The following is a 15,537-nucleotide window of genomic DNA, read 5'->3' on the forward strand; positions in this document are numbered from 1 at the left end:
ACAGCTTTTGCTGAGTCATTACATCCTTTTAACCCAGTGGTTCTCAACCTGGGGTCCCCAGATGTTTTTAGCCTAGAGCTCCCAGAAATCCTAGCCAGTTTACAAGCTATTAGGATTTCTGGGAGTTGAAGGCCAAAAACATCTGAGGACCCCAGTGTAAAGAATTTATAATGCCTGCTACCAGTTTGTAAAGGACTAATAACGACTAAGGCTCTTTCAGGCAGGGGGGAATCTTTTTTATCCCACCGGTGTCACAAGTTTGCAACGATGCAACCACCAAAGACTCAGGGAGGAGACCTTTTACTTTTCTTCTTCTTCTTCACTTTAGATGTTTGCGTAACTTGGTTTAGAATATATGCAACAGAGGCTTAGAGGTTGAAAAAACAATAACAAGTTTATTCAGGCACATAGCTTAGTGGTTTCCATGTTGTTTCTCACTTAGAGGTACACTTTCTTCAACAGTTGCAATAATAACATATGATGAATCCACTTTCAAAAGACTTTCTCCTTTCCTTGAGCAGTTTAAACCTTTTCCTATTCCTTCAACTGATGCTATTAACTGAACACTTCTGATCTAACTGGAATTGCTGCCTTTTACCACTCAGATTCTACCAATAAACCCAAACAAGTCACTTGACTTACTTAATATGACACAACTAGAGATCTGAGCTTCCCTGGTTTCCCTAACCTGGAACCAGTCTCTTCCCTGTGACTCTCAGATCACAGACAGTAAAACCAGCCTTCCCTGTGGTTCTCTGACCACAGACTGAATTTCTTTTCAAATTCTGCTCTCTCTTCTGCTAAACGGCAGTTGGCTCCACCTACTTCTCCATGGCAACCAGCCTCTGAGTGCTGAGGTGGCTACTCCCTTCATGCAATAACTATAATACTTACCCTTTTAAAACACAAACACACAATTAAACATAACATCTGTAAACAAAAATTCATACTTCATTACACCCAGGTTGAGAACCACCGATTTAATCCTTTTTGTATTTGACTTACATTTTTGTAATTAAAAATACCTAAATAATTTTTACTATTTCTGACAATAGGTTACCTTAAGATGAACTTATAACATGGTTTTCTGCAACTGAGGTGTGTGATTTGCCCAGAGTCACCCAATTGGTTTTCATGGCAGAGGGGTATTCAAACCCTGCTCCCTAGAGTTGTAGTCTAATACTCAAACTACTAGGCAGTACTGGCTCTTTGGACCACAGCTAAAATAAGACCAGCCAACCTAAGCTGTGCCAAAATACCATTGCAGCCTTTATGCAATTTTTCATGAAAGTGAATGGCTTTTTGTAGCCTTTGGTATTATTTTTTATCAACTTATTTGTGGTTTTCCTTCCAAATTGGATTAAAATGACCTACAACTGAGGTATATAAAAAAGATTAGAAAATACATTATAGAAGTAATGATGGGTGAACCGTATCTCAGCTCAAGTTGGCATTCAGTTGGTATTTACAGCATGTTCTGGGAAAAGCTTGTCTGATTACCCCCCCCCCCCCCCCCCCGAGTTTTCTCTTGACTTATACTGTTTGGCGCAGTCTATTTTTTGGTTTTCCGCTCCTTAAAAAGCAGTTCTGTTTTTCAGTGAATTTTGAATTGCCTCTCAGTATGTTTGTGCTTTCTTTGTCCAGAGCCGTTGGCAATGGTAGCTGTATAAATCTGTTGGCAATAAAAACCAAAGCCCTGGGGACATTTTGAAAACTAACAAGTTTTATTTGGTATCAGCTTTCATGGACTTTGCCTCAGATGCAAGGAGTATTTCCTGTTTTCTTTGCATCCTTGGATGGGAGGAGAATATGGGGGACTACAAATTCAAGTTTTAAGTGTTCGAGAGGAAAGAGGATAATTCTAGAAAGAGTGTATTGGTTCATTGCCACATATATATTAACCTATTGGTTTTATGTTATTCCATAAAGCAGTGGTTCGCAACCTGTGGGTCCCCAGATGTTTTGACCTTTAACTCCCAGAAATCCTAATAGCCTGTAAACTGGCTGAGATTTTTGGGAGTTGTAGGCCAAAACATCTGGCGACTCACAGGTTGAGAACCACTGGCATAAAGTATCACATCTTTCTATTCCTTCAGTAGCCACCTGGTTGGTTATGACAAGTCTACAAAAAGAGCATGAGGGGAAAATGCATCTTTCTGCTCATGTTCCCCAGCGATAGTCACTCAGAGGCATGCCAGCTCCAGTACGGAAGAGAATGCATGGCTAGCATGACTGGTGACTACTGATAGCGTTTTTCTCCATGGATTTCTCTAATCTCTGTTAAAACCACTCACACTGGCTGCCATCACTATAGTTTGCTTTATCCCATGGATGGAGTACTTATCAAGTGAGTTTGTAAAACATTTGCATTCCTGCTTGATCTATTCAGCCTCAAGTCTGGGGTTTTGTGTCAACAGTATCTGTGTGACCAGCTCCAAGATCACAAGCAGCCCATTGTCTCCACCTGCTCCATGGCGGATGTCCAGGCTGCCTTCAACACGATTGTTGCTCGTATTCAGAGATAGTGAGTATCATCTGGGAAGCAGCAGTGGAGCTAACAACAAGCCTTGTGCAGTAGTTTACCAAGCTAACCTATTGGGAAGGGCTTTTGGGAGTTGGGAAATATGCCTAGTTTCAGCCTCAGGGAGAGGATTCCTCTTTTACTTAGTCTAACTTTTCACCACTCCATATTCTCTGTACTCTACTTGGTGGTTCCCATCATCCCCACCCAATATAGTCATTACTGTTTGTAGGAATGGGAATCGGAGGCCAATGCATTGGGAAAGCATGAGGTTTGAAAGGACCAGCATAATCCAGAAGGGAATAAACTAGGATGAGAAAGGGTTGCGCCTGATGGTAATAACATTCATTTAGCTGTCCTGTCTTGGAACTACATCCTTGCATACACCTCAGCATCCTCTTCCCACTTTCCATACAGCTGTAATTGCAATTCCCACATGCCTCCCCCAGTGAAAGTGGCCGTGGCAGGGGATCAGAGCTACCTGAGCATCGTCCTGCGCTTCTTTGTGGAGCAGCTGGCCAGCAAGACTCCAGACTGGCTCAACTACCTCCGTTTTCTCGTGGTGCCCTTGGGTAAGATTCCTGCTGTGCAATATGGTGCTGGGAGATCATGGGTTGTCCTCTTCCGGTGCAGACTTCTATCTATTTATAGGATTATATTTTCAGCCATCCTAAATAAAATACGGGATAAAAAAGAAAAGAAGCGAGCCCATGTAAAGGTGGACTTTGCTCATAACATACAACAATAACACTCCAAACACACTTGATCATGTCTGATTTCAGAAGCTAAACAGAGTAAGGAATGAGACACTACCAGGTTGTGGCAAATGGTACCTCCTGTGTCAGTATGGTGGTGAATTCAGGTTCCATGGAGGGCTATCTAAGGTGCTGAACCTCTTTTGGGAAGACAGTTCAGCACCTTGGATATTTCCTTAAAAGTTTGGACCAAAACCCAGATTCACCACTTTACTAACCAAAAAACCATGCCATTGCTTTCAGGGAGCTTGGAAGGAAGCTTCCCTGAAAGCCCTGAAGAACAACTGCCAGCCAGAGTTGGCAGTACTGGGCTAAATGGATCAATGGTTCTGTTCAAAACAATGCTAATTCCTATGTTTTAAACTCTTATTTTAGAGATAGGGAAAGTGAAGCCTATGGGTCATATACAGGACAGTGTATCCAGATAGTTGCTCACCTCTGCCATAGAAATACAAGGGTGGATCAAAATTTTTTCCTCCTATGTCCTAAAAACGTTCTGAATGAACATATAGCAGTGGAAGTTGCTACAGATGATAGCCTGAACTATCCTCTACACCAGTGTTTCTCAACCTGGGGTCCCCAGATGTTTTTGGCCTTCAACTCCCAGAAATCCTAACAGCTGGTAAGCTGGCTGGGATTTTTGAGAATTGTAGGCCAAAAACATCTGGACACCCCAGGTTGAGAACCACTACTCTATGCAAAACTGCCATTCAACATAGTCACTATCAGTTGGTACACATTTGCACCTTTGTTTAACCCAGGCATCAAAACTATTTGGAAAATAGTGACCCATGATTTGAAAGCTGTTTCAATGTTATTCAAGTCATTGAATCTGAAACCATGTAGGTTGCCTTTCAGATGTCCAAAACAACAACCTACATGGTTTCAGATTCAGTGACAGGAATGAAAGGTTTCCTGCATTTGTCTCCTCTGGTTTCCGCACTACGTCATCCCTTTAATTGCTTCTCTGTACCCTTGTACCTCTCCTAGGCTCTCACCCCCTGGCCAAGTACCTTGGTTCTGTGGATAACAGGTACAGCACCTTGTTCCTCGATGCAGCTTGGAGAGAACTCTTTAGCAAACTTGAACCCCCAAATTCAGGTAATAGCCTCAAAAGTCCTGGCTCTAACAAAATAGATCTGGGAGAAATACAGGGGCCACAGGGATGCTTTGTGTTATCTTGCCCTTTGGCTTGTCTCCCTCCAGATGCTGTGGACGTCCCTGGTCGGATCACCCAGTTCATCTCGGGCGCCAACATATCCCATCAGCTGCCCATTTCTGAGGCCATGTTAACCTACAAACAGAAGAGGTAAGAAGGTTCAGGGCCTCCGTTCTGTCTTTTATCTCATCTCTACTTCATGAGTGTGCACTCAGTAATGGAAGTAGCCACTCAGACCCCGGTCATCTTTCTTGGGGGAGTTCTCTATTCTCATCAGTCACGACTCCATTACTGTCCTTTCAAGGATTGTTGTGCTGAACTAAGCAATGGGGAGATATAGATTAAGGTCACCAAAGTGTGTCTCATGGGCTTTGTGGCACTAGATCCCCTAGATTTTTACCATGATTTTCAGAAATGTTTTGCTGAAAGCATAAAGCTCAGGAAACCTGTGAAAAATGAGGAAATGCCTCCATGCCACAAGCTCCCCAGAACTTCATACTCCACATTCCTCCCAAAATGGAGACAGGAAACATTTTGAGAAGAACTGCAGAGAAAAACCAACCTTGCTGTAGAGAGAGTATGACTTGTAAGGGTGCAGAGAAGAAATTGTCCCCTGGTACTCATGCAATTGCCTTCCTGTACCATAGAGATGCCGTTTTCCCATGCGCTTCCTTATAGGGCCATGCCAATGGTTCTGTGTTGTCCAGTTCTGCCCCTGAAGCACAAGCCAGCAGGGCGAGAGCAGGGCCAATGGGGAATTCCTCCCTCCCTCCCTCTCTTTCTCTCTGGGGGTGGAAAAGGAACTACATTCCTAAGTGCCAGAATAAAAGGCATGTGGCAGGTGGTGCTTTAGGGGAATTGCAAGTGCTGTTTCTGTGCTTCCTCCCCCCACAGTTCGGTTATGTGGGGTACTTCAGGCCCTTCTGTTCTCTGCTTGCCCCTGCAGCCAACGGGGATGGTTACACAGTACGTATGGCTGGCTTGCTGCACTCGTGGGGGAGCTTCTTGGGAATTTGGGGTGCCAAGGGGAGCGGGAAAGCTCATTTTGCTTTGGGGCTGGAATTCTTCCTGGGTTGAATGCAACCATGGGCATGCATGGTGGTGCTTTCTAGACACCTCGACGCAGGCATGGTGGCACGTTCGTACCCTGAAAGCAGGAGCTCCCCTCCGGATTCATTTCAGAGCATGGGTTCAAAGGGCAGCAAAACAGGTGCCAGGATATTCACAGGACCACTGCCTTCACATTGTCATTTCATTTGACGCACCACTGAAGTTTAGTGGTCTGTTTTAGCAAAATGTGAGCAGTCAAAAATCATGCAGCAGAGATACGCAATGAGTAAATTGAGATCCTGTCACTTGGACTGGGGTCCTTAGAGCACCACGATTCCATTTTAACTGCCTTGGTAACATCCTGTGTGGAATCCCAGGATTTGCAATTTAGGGAGAGAGAGGTGTTTAGAATTCTCAGGCAAAGAGTTCTAGTGCCTCACCAAACTACAAATCCCAGGATTCCATTGGAGAACAATGGTACTTTAAGCTGGAATAGGGCTGTAAGTGTATAGTGTTGGGATTTCTGGGACCCCAACCCAGACAAGATGGAAACCATCTGCTTGCTTTTAGGGAAGAGTGAAGAGTGACCAGCTCAAGCCTGACCTCTGTTCCCAGGATGCTTGCACTTCATGCCTTGCTTATTAGTTACATTTATAACCCGCTCTTCCTCCAGTGAGCTCAAGGTGGAGTACATGACTCCATTTCCCCCAGTACATTTTCACAACAACCCTGTGATGTAGGTCAGATTGCAAGAGGCAAAGAGAGCAACTAGTCCAGAGTCACCAGGGAGTTTCATAGATCTGTGGGGTCTGGAACACGGACCCCCTCACACTGATCATTAGACTACACTGTCCGCAACTCATTGCCTTACTTTCCCCTGTGCTAGCTTGATCCAATGAGCCATTGCTGGGGCAGCCAACACCAGCAATTGTTTATAGCCTTGTGATGGGAAAAGAAGGGGTCCAGGATTATGGGTCATGGAGAGGGTCTGTTGACTCATTGGACCAGGCACTTGGCAGCTGAGGAGGAGGAAATGAGCAGAATTTGACTGGAGATGAGAAGTCACCTTTAGTTGAACAACCTCAGATTGTAAACCAAGCAGAGTTCTCCAGGGAGATCTTAAGTTATGAAGGGAGTAAATCCTTAGTTGGTGTGTCATTCAGTTGCTATCCAAATTGTAAAATACCCCAAGGAATGTTTTGGGGGCTACCAAAGCACAAAGGTTGTGAGCATTGTGCTCATTATGTACATGGTCACCAAAGACTGTGCAGCACAGTCATCTTGAGGAAGCCAAATGTCTTTAGCCAGCCTGTAGCATTCAGCTCTGGGAAGATCTGAATTTCAAGCCAGGGTCACTTGAGCCCAGTTTACTGAGGATGTGTTTGGTGAGTCAATGCTGTGTAATGGAAGAAGCACACTAAACCAGCCATGTGATCCAAGACAGTAACAAGAAGCCAGGATATGAGGAATTTTAAAAGTATGCACAGATACAACTAATTCCAACCAGAGCTGCCACACTAAATCCAGTCACTAAATTCCAGCTAGATTAGACCCATTGAATTGGTTGACTTACCATTTAATAATTATTTTAATGGGGTAGCTCTGGTTGGAATTATCAATTGGGTGTAGTCCATTGTCATTAAGGCCAATAATATAGTTGCATCCAATCTTCTCTCACTAAGACTCCAACACTAAAAGTCACCTGAATTTGGACTTGAATTTTCACTTTCCCTTCCTTCTCTGTACTCCCTGAAATACATATAGACCTTTTCTTAAAAACAGTGAACAGTAGTGCAGATGCAGAGTTTCTAGAGACTTTTTTATTATTTCTCTGGCAACTGGCCTCCGCATTCCTGGCAGAATTGGCTTGGGGATTCTGGAAGTGGGAAGTCTAAAAAAGGAACTTGTCCAAGCTCTGATCCTGGAATGCCCTGGAAAGTGGAAGAGATCCAGGGCATGCATTTAGGGGCTCTGTTGGGGTGCAAAGGATGCCTTGAAAGTGGAAAAGCTGATAGCCACTTCACCTGCTCCACTCTCAGCCTGTTGATCCTTGGCATTGAATAGAAAGGATTTTGTGCATTGTTGCTACATGTGGGAAGAAAGGCCCCAGAGCCTGCCAAGGTACTGGCATAGTATAATGTGAAAACAAAACAGGAAGGCGGCAGTGCCAGGTGTTGGCATAGTTGCTAACCAACTGTGTGCTATTCTTCAGCAAAAGGGCCTTCTGCCAGGGATGCAGAAGTGACAAAACAATGGAAGAAGGTGCTTTTTAGAAGCATTTCAATTAAATCAGTTTAGGCACTACAATAAGCTGGAGCAATTTTCTACAAACACCAAAACACTCACAGACAACCCACTCTTTAAGAGGTTTTATCTCCTGTTATGTGTTCTCAGTCCCAAACTCAAGTCAGTTTGGTTCACAGTCCTCTCTTTCTTCCCACAATCTGCCATCATAGTTGTCTTACCATTTAGGCAACTACAACAACCTTCATTGGTGGACATTATATCAACCTTGAAGATATAAAAATGAATTCTAGCTTTTGGTTGTCTGATGGGCTCTGGGGCACATTTATTTATTTATTTACAGCATTTATATTCCGCCCTTCTCACCCCGAAGGGGACTCAGGGCGGATCACATTACACATATAGGCAAACATTCAATGCCTTTTAACATAGAACAAAGACAAGACAAACATAGGCTCCGAGCGGGCCTCGAACTCATGACCTCCTGGTCAGAGTGATTCATTGCAGCTGGTTGCAGCTGGCTTGCTCTCCAGCCTGTGTCACAGCCTATACCATGCCTATACCATGCTAACTGAATTCTGGGGGGAAGGATGATCCCATTGCAAGAATCATGTCATCCCAAGCCAGGCATGCCTGCAGCCCCTCTTCTTCTCCCATGTTGGTGAAAGGATACAGAACATGGAAGTGTGACGTCATCCCCAGAATCCTCCACTTGGCACAACCAGTGGCCATTATGGATGGAAAATTCTGAGGGTTCAGTCCCCCAAAAGTATGGCTTCCAAAGTTGGGCAAAAGAGGAGTGTTGGTGGCCCCAGCTGCGTTGAGTGAGGTGGCCGTGTCTTGACCACTTATGTTCCAGCAGTGCTTATGCCTCTCCCTCTTCTTGGTTTTTGTTTTTGTGTTGGGCATTCAAGGAAAAGAAGCCTCTATTTTGATTTTTATATCAGGTATTGGACTATGGCTTGCTGCAGTGTTGCCTTCCCTTCTCTGTGTCCGCCCGCGTCCTCTCTTTGTCCGGGGAACGGGACAGGTCTCCTTCCCTGCGCCCCTTCCCTCCATCTGTTCCCTCGTGTCAGGCCAGGGCTGCTGGCTGCTCTTGGTTGCATGTGTGAACTCCCCGCTGCGGAAATGGCGGGGCAAGGAAAGCCGCTCTTTCCATGTGGCCTCTTCTGCATTTGCCCTCCCTCTCCCCATTCTTTCCTATTCAGTGTGGTCAGCGTTTGGGGTTGGGTAGGGGGTGTCGCTGTGTGCCGTGAGGAAGAGGAATCCCGCGTCTCCCCCTCCCCTCCTTGTCCCATCCTCCTGCCCATCCCCAGGACAACACACTGTTGCTTGGCTCTGTGATAACTGCTTGTTTACACTGTCGGATGTCTGTTGGGGTTGCCTGAGAATAAGTCTTGGACTGAGCAAACTGTAATAACAGTGTTACTAAAGCCTGCCTCTCTTTGTTTGTTCTTTTTCTTGCTTGGGTCCTATTGTAGCATCTCAGGGTGGGAGCAGAGCTATATGTCCCTGCAATTCTGAAGGCTGTGGGTGACATGGCTACCAAGGGGGAAGGGAAGGAAATCTGGGGGCAGGGTCACACACTACTACACTTCACCCTTGAAGATAGGGGATTTACCATTTATAATTGCCTCTGTTCCCTTTTGCAGCCCAGATGAGGACTCCTGCCAGAAATTTGTGCCGTTTGTTGGGGTGAGTGTTGCTAGGGTTGTTATGACAGAGAGAAACTGGCTTTAAAATCCAACTGGAGGAATGAAAGGTAGCTTTATTCTAAGGAGCCTTCAATGTTTTGGTGTACAGCCTGGATGATGAGAAATCTCTTCCAGGCCAAGAACTATATTTCAGAGTAGGTCACGTAGGCCACTTTCCAGTGGAGGATGAGACCAAAGGCAAAATGTGAAAACACTCAAAGGGGAAAAGTTATGGAAGGTTGCATTATATTATTGAATCATAGAGTTGGAAGTATTGGAAATAACTGCACCCAGTCTCTAGGCACATATCCCTTTGGAAAATAAATGGCAATCATGACCTTATTGAAAAGGAAAAATGATGTCCTATCAGTTTGGCAAATGTGAATCTCCATGAACATGTGGAGACCACCATTTGAAAGCCACTAGTCAATAAAAACATGACCTTGTTAGAAGTCAACCCTTTGAACAAGTGGTATTCATAAGCATTCATGTAATGGCACACAGATAACTCAGCTGTTAAACTCAAGAACCATGTCTTTAAACTGCCAAGCATAAAGACATGCCACTACAAAAATATATTTGATTAGTAGAGGATGGTTGTTTCTTTGAAATTGAAATTGCAGTTGTAATAGCCCAAAAGATATAAACCTCTTAGTTTAAAATATGGACTCAGAGATTTAAAAAGGTCTTCTTTGAATAATAACATATCTTGTTTACTCACAAACATCTTGTATTAGTTCACCATACAGGCACATTTCTCACCCTTGAGTGGGCTTCTTTAAATTCAGGGACGTACTGGAACAAAAAAAAAATCTTTCTCTTCTTTCCTGTCTCTGTCTCTCTTTATAACTAATAGTGTTACAGTACACTGCCATTAACATGGATCACTGAAGTCGCATTTTTTTCGCTCAAGAAAAAATTAAGAATTGGCTGAGGAGAAAAATTGCTTTATAAAATATAGGATCATCTCAACAAATCATGTCCTTATTTAAAAAAAAAAAACGTGGAAGGAGTTCTGGTGCCCTATCCACTTCCACTATTTTGCAAATTAAAAATGGAACAAATGTGAATAAGCAATGTCACGATTGTGGGCCAGATGGCAAAAGTTTTTAATAAGGAAGAAAACAACATGCTAGGAGAGACTGCAACTGTTTGTTTTTGCCCAAGTCTAATGGGAAAAGCAAAATTGTGAGAGTTAGAGGAGTAAGTGGTATGGATCCAACAAATTCCTACAAGCTGCTTCCTTTAAATACAGAAAAGGGAAACTGACACAGAATGAGTGGATGTGCAGAACCAGCAAATCCAAGAAGCTATACTGCAAAAATTACTGTAGAAATTTAGAAGGGCCCACAGTGGGACCAAAATACCAATTTATTTGAGCTTTAAAGGTCTTACTGCCAGCAGCTAAATCTTAGGAAGCACATTTTAACTTTTGAGAATGGAGAAAAGCTACAGAAAGGTTAGGAAGCGCTCTAAACAATAGTGTCACCGGGAAGAGTCTGTGGTCTATTGAATAAGCCACATTGAGAATCCAGGAAAGTTGGAACTGGCCCCAGGGTCTAAGCTTTTCCATGCCTCAGCCATCCTGTGACTCTAAGACAAGTCTTCAAATTGCAAATTACTTAATATTAGGGGTATATCAATAAATTATAACTTCGAGTGAAACCCAAATCCCTTGCTTTTACTATGATGATCTCGCAATTTGGAAAAGTTAATTTTTGGACTCCATCCCAAAGGAAGTTTCCTGGCAGAAAGTTGAACAGTTTAAAGAGGAAAATATGAAGTGTTAAAAATGCTATTTGGAACAGGTACTAGGTGTGACTTGAGGTGGCTGGGTGGAAATGTGCTGTCAGCAGCACTTGTATTGCTGAGTGAGTATTTTCCTTTCCTTTGTACTTTGGCAGGTGGTGAAGGTGGGCCTTGTGGAGCAGTCTTTCAACACTTCAGGTGAGAATCAGGCGCCTGAAGCCTCCAAAGCCTGGCTCTGATCTTCCAAGGACTCAAAGTGAATCAAAGTCTAGGCTTCCAGAAGGATCTGGGGCAGGAAAAAGATGATTTCTCTCAAACTAAGCCAGGGGTGGGCAACCCTTTTCAGGCCAAATTGCAATTAGTAACAGGTCTTGGGTACATTCCAGAACCAAATGGAGCAGGATCAAAGCCAAATGATCAGAACTGCATGTAATTGTTCCTGATTTAGAGTAGGCCAGAGCTGAAAAATCATATGGCCTACAAACCACATGTGTGTCCCCAAAACCATGTGTGTACTTTCATCATTTTGAAAGCCACAAGACTTTCCCATTTTGATTTAAGTCATAATTGTACCCTCATCGGCTTGCAAACAAAAATGGTGCCTGGTGTGCCAATGCAGATGGGAAATGAGGTAGGTGCCGCTATCTTGGTAGATGCCCACTTTTTGACTAAGCTAACTTGCCATACTTGAAAATGCCCCAAAGAGACTCTTGGAAAATTACTGAGTGTCACCTTGAGCCCTTGCTTTGTGACAGTAAACCTTGTAAAAGATAAGCATAGGTGGGTGGTGACATTCTGCAATAACCCTAACACTCCAGCTTGGTAATTTTGACAATTGGGAAGCTACCGTGTGGATCCAGTAAAGGAACACACACGATACCGGATGATACATGTTGACATTAACTGAAAATACTTAACATTATTTTATCAGGTCAGGTAAAAATGAATGAGGCTCGATGAGGAAATGCCAATCCATGGGCATTTCTTTTCCTGGTGGAGATGCCAGCAAAGAGACACAGGCAAAAGCACACAGTTGTGGCAAAATGGAGGGTTGCAAATATTTTAATAATGAATGAGGAAACCAGGAGCAAGTCATCAGCTGATTTTTCGATCTTGGCCTTAATTGCATTTGTCCTGATGGCTTGCTCCTGGGTTGCAAGGATCAGGCCTTCTGTCTCCTTCTTCAGGGTCCCATTTGTGAGCCAGAGCCAGGTCTTCTCCTTGTCAGCTTTTCCTTCAATTTTGTCAAGGAACTTTCCATGCAATGTTTTGTTGTGCCAGTTGTCAGCTCTAGTTTGTAGTGTGGTTTTCTTGTACTGGTTTTTTGTCTGCTGTGCTTTGAGAAGTTTCTGATTTTTGACTTCAATCAAAGGAGGTTCTTCACTTTGCTTTACATATTCTGCCAGGGCTTGTTCTTCTTCTTTGACTGCTTGTTTGACTTGTAAGAGTCCTCTGCCCCCTGATCTTCTAGGCAGATATAGCCGGTCAACATCGCTGCGGGGGTGCAGGGAATGATGAATGGTCATGAGTTTTCTTGTTTTTCTGTCCAAATTGTCCAGTTCCATCTGTGTCCAGTTTATGATGCCATTATTATTATTATTATTATTATTATTATTATTATTATTATTATTATTTGTAGTAATTGGTCCCGGTGGTGATCGGCACATTGGGTGCCGTGCCAAAACATCTCAGCCAGCATTTGGAAACAATAGACATTGACAAAATTACTATCTGCCAACTGTAAAAGGCCACCCTACTGGGATCTGCATGCAACATCCGAAAATACATCACACAGTCCTAGACACTTGGGAAGTGTTCGACTTGTGATTTTGTAATACAAAATCCAGCATATCTGTCTTGTTTGATGTGTCATATAATAATAATAATAGTTGTTAGCCATCTTTTTCACTGAATTTTTTGAAGAGCTTTGAGGAGTTTGGGACGCCAAGGAAAGAATTGGGATCACATGAGCCACATTTGCTCTAGCCTTGTCCCAAGTCAGCATCTGCCAGGTAGCTATCCACCTGGCTGGGGATGATGGACACTTTAGTCCATCCATATTATGGTGCATTCTGATTCACCACTGAATTGCAGTTTCAGCACTGGCTGAACTGGAGTTGGCTGAACATCTTTCTAAACAAGTCGTTTTGTGGAAGAGCCAGAAGACACCACTCCTGTCTTTCTTGGCCGAGAGTGGATTCCCCTCTCCAGCATGCTTCCTTTGCATAACAGTACGGAAAACCCAGGTCAAGCAGTCACTGGTAGTCAACTTGGCCTCAGGGCCACCAGACATTGGCCACCCCCTTATATTATATTCCTGCTGGCAAGGTATCGGGCAAATAATCAAGAACTTGTTCCTTATAAGAAGAGTCTTCTTCTCATCCCTTTTCTTTCCGTAGTCGATTCTGATGATGCTACCATCTGCACCACCTCACTGCTGAGCTCTTCCTCTCCATCTGGTGGAAGTGTTCCCTATACCAAGGAGGCAGTGGGCACTCCTCCGCCTTCCCCATCTGTAAGCAGCGGGCTCTCAGGGGCCGGGTAAGCACATTCCAGCCAACTCAGTCGAGGCCAGTCCTGTCATTGGGCAAAGAGAAGCGGGTACTGGAGGCATCGTGGCAGCCTTCCTGCTGTTGCCCTTGGGCTTTCTGCCTTCTCAGCTTGCGTTCTTTTCAAGTTGTGCATTAACTGTGATGGGCATTTTCCCATTGCCAGTGCTGAAATATATTTCAACTGACATCCCATCCAGTTTCTTTATGTGATTTGAGGAGAGGAGACAGTCTTGTCCTTAACCTCAGGCAGCAAATATCAGTGCCATACAGTTGGGGTATTAACAGATGGGCAATGCCAGTGGGTTTGTGGTTTATTACACCAGCTTAGGCAGGGCCAGATCAGTCTTTGACACAGTTGGTGATTTTAATGACTTCTCTTGGTGTTTTATAGCTGTTTTATTATTTTATAACTATGATTTTATGGTATATTATGGATTTTTATCATTTCAATATTGTAAACTGCATTGGGATTTTTTAATGCAGTATAGAAATGTCCTAAATGATTAAAGCACAGGTGGGAGAAAGGCCATTTGGATAAAGCTACCTCCACTGTGTAAAAAGAGAGCAGCAGAGATAAAGGATTACAGCTGGTTCTTTTGTACTATATAGCCAGTTGGCAAAATGTATGTCACCTTCTGTTTTCACTCATAGACTCAACACAGGGCATTGAATGCCCTTTTCAGATTAAATAGACTCTACAGTAAAAACAAAAGCAAAATAAGCATTTACTGGAATCCTATACAACAGTAGTTTTCAACCTGGGGTCCCCAGATGTTTTTTGGCCTACAACTCCCAGAAATCCCAGCCAGTTAGAATTTCTGGGAGTTGAAGGCCAAAAATATCTGGAGACCCCAGGTTGAAAACCACTGCTATACAATTGTATACAGTGTTGCTATGTAGTGAATTCTGGTGTCACCATCCCTTGACTAAGGAGACAACTGTTGTCCCCATCTTCAAAAAGGAGGGTGGGGTGAGGACCCAAACAATTTCAGGCCAGCCAACCTGACATCGATACCAGCAATGATTCTAGAGCAGATCATTAAACATAGAATCTGTAAGCATGTAGAAAGGAATGCCATGCTCACAAAACATCAATACGGGCTTCTTAAAAACAAGTCATACCAGGCGAGCCTGAGTTCCTGTGTTGTTATCATGTGTCAGTTATGTATTAGTAGCATTTGTGTGGTTGTATCCTTTCATCTAAGGTTTAAAAGACTAACCTATTCTGCTGTGTTTAGAGATCCATTCAAAAAATTCACTTTATAGATTGGAATTGTAAAGCTATTTTACAGGATTTTGCTGATCGCCTTGCTTGATCTACAGAGTTTTTGTTACAACTCTTTTTTTGCTGCTTCCCAGAAATTTGAGTCCTGGTGTGGAAGTGATGGGTCTCCAGGTAGACTATTGGACTGCTCAGGGGCCAGAGAAGAAAAAAGAAGCCGAGAAGCGGGAAACAGGCATCAAGAACACCCTGAAGAGCAATTTCCGCTCCCTGCAGGTCAGCCGCATCCCAGGCCCCGGGGAGCTGACCCCACCCAGCACCATGGCCATGACTGTGGTCACCAAGGAGAAGAACAAGAAAGGTAATTGCTAGCAGCGTTGGTGGTCTTTGTCAGCTTTGCTAATGGCTGGGCATCCAACAAACCCTTTAAGGAATGGGGCAGAACCCATCCCTGCACTGACTCAGTTTATATGTTTGTGCCTTCAAGTCACCAATTTGAAACTCCATGACTTTCACAAAGTTCAGATGGGATCTAGTGCTTTTAAGGCATTTAAGCCTCTGATCCAATTTACAGACAGGATTTTCTTTTTG

General features: G+C 43.7%; 1 protein-coding gene across 3 annotated transcripts in view; it reads left to right on the plus strand.

Moving 5' to 3' along the window:
• Nucleotides 1–15,537, plus strand: part of LOC100562073 (phosphofurin acidic cluster sorting protein 2) — a 254,605-nt gene that overhangs the window by 235,170 nt on the left and 3,898 nt on the right. The window contains exons 15-23 of one of the 3 annotated variants that reach the window (XM_008104924.2): nucleotides 2,418–2,524; nucleotides 2,939–3,093; nucleotides 4,267–4,377; nucleotides 4,483–4,585; nucleotides 8,644–8,676; nucleotides 9,382–9,424; nucleotides 11,328–11,370; nucleotides 13,572–13,713; nucleotides 15,084–15,307. In XM_008104924.2, coding sequence (XP_008103131.2) covers nucleotides 2,418–2,524; nucleotides 2,939–3,093; nucleotides 4,267–4,377; nucleotides 4,483–4,585; nucleotides 8,644–8,676; nucleotides 9,382–9,424; nucleotides 11,328–11,370; nucleotides 13,572–13,713; nucleotides 15,084–15,307 — 961 coding nt within the window. The other 2 variants (XM_008104925.2, XM_062970944.1) reach the window with 2 other exon arrangements.

Source organism: Anolis carolinensis, chromosome 1, assembly GCF_035594765.1.
Source record: "Anolis carolinensis isolate JA03-04 chromosome 1, rAnoCar3.1.pri, whole genome shotgun sequence".
Classification (NCBI taxonomy): domain Eukaryota; kingdom Metazoa; phylum Chordata; class Lepidosauria; order Squamata; family Dactyloidae; genus Anolis; species Anolis carolinensis.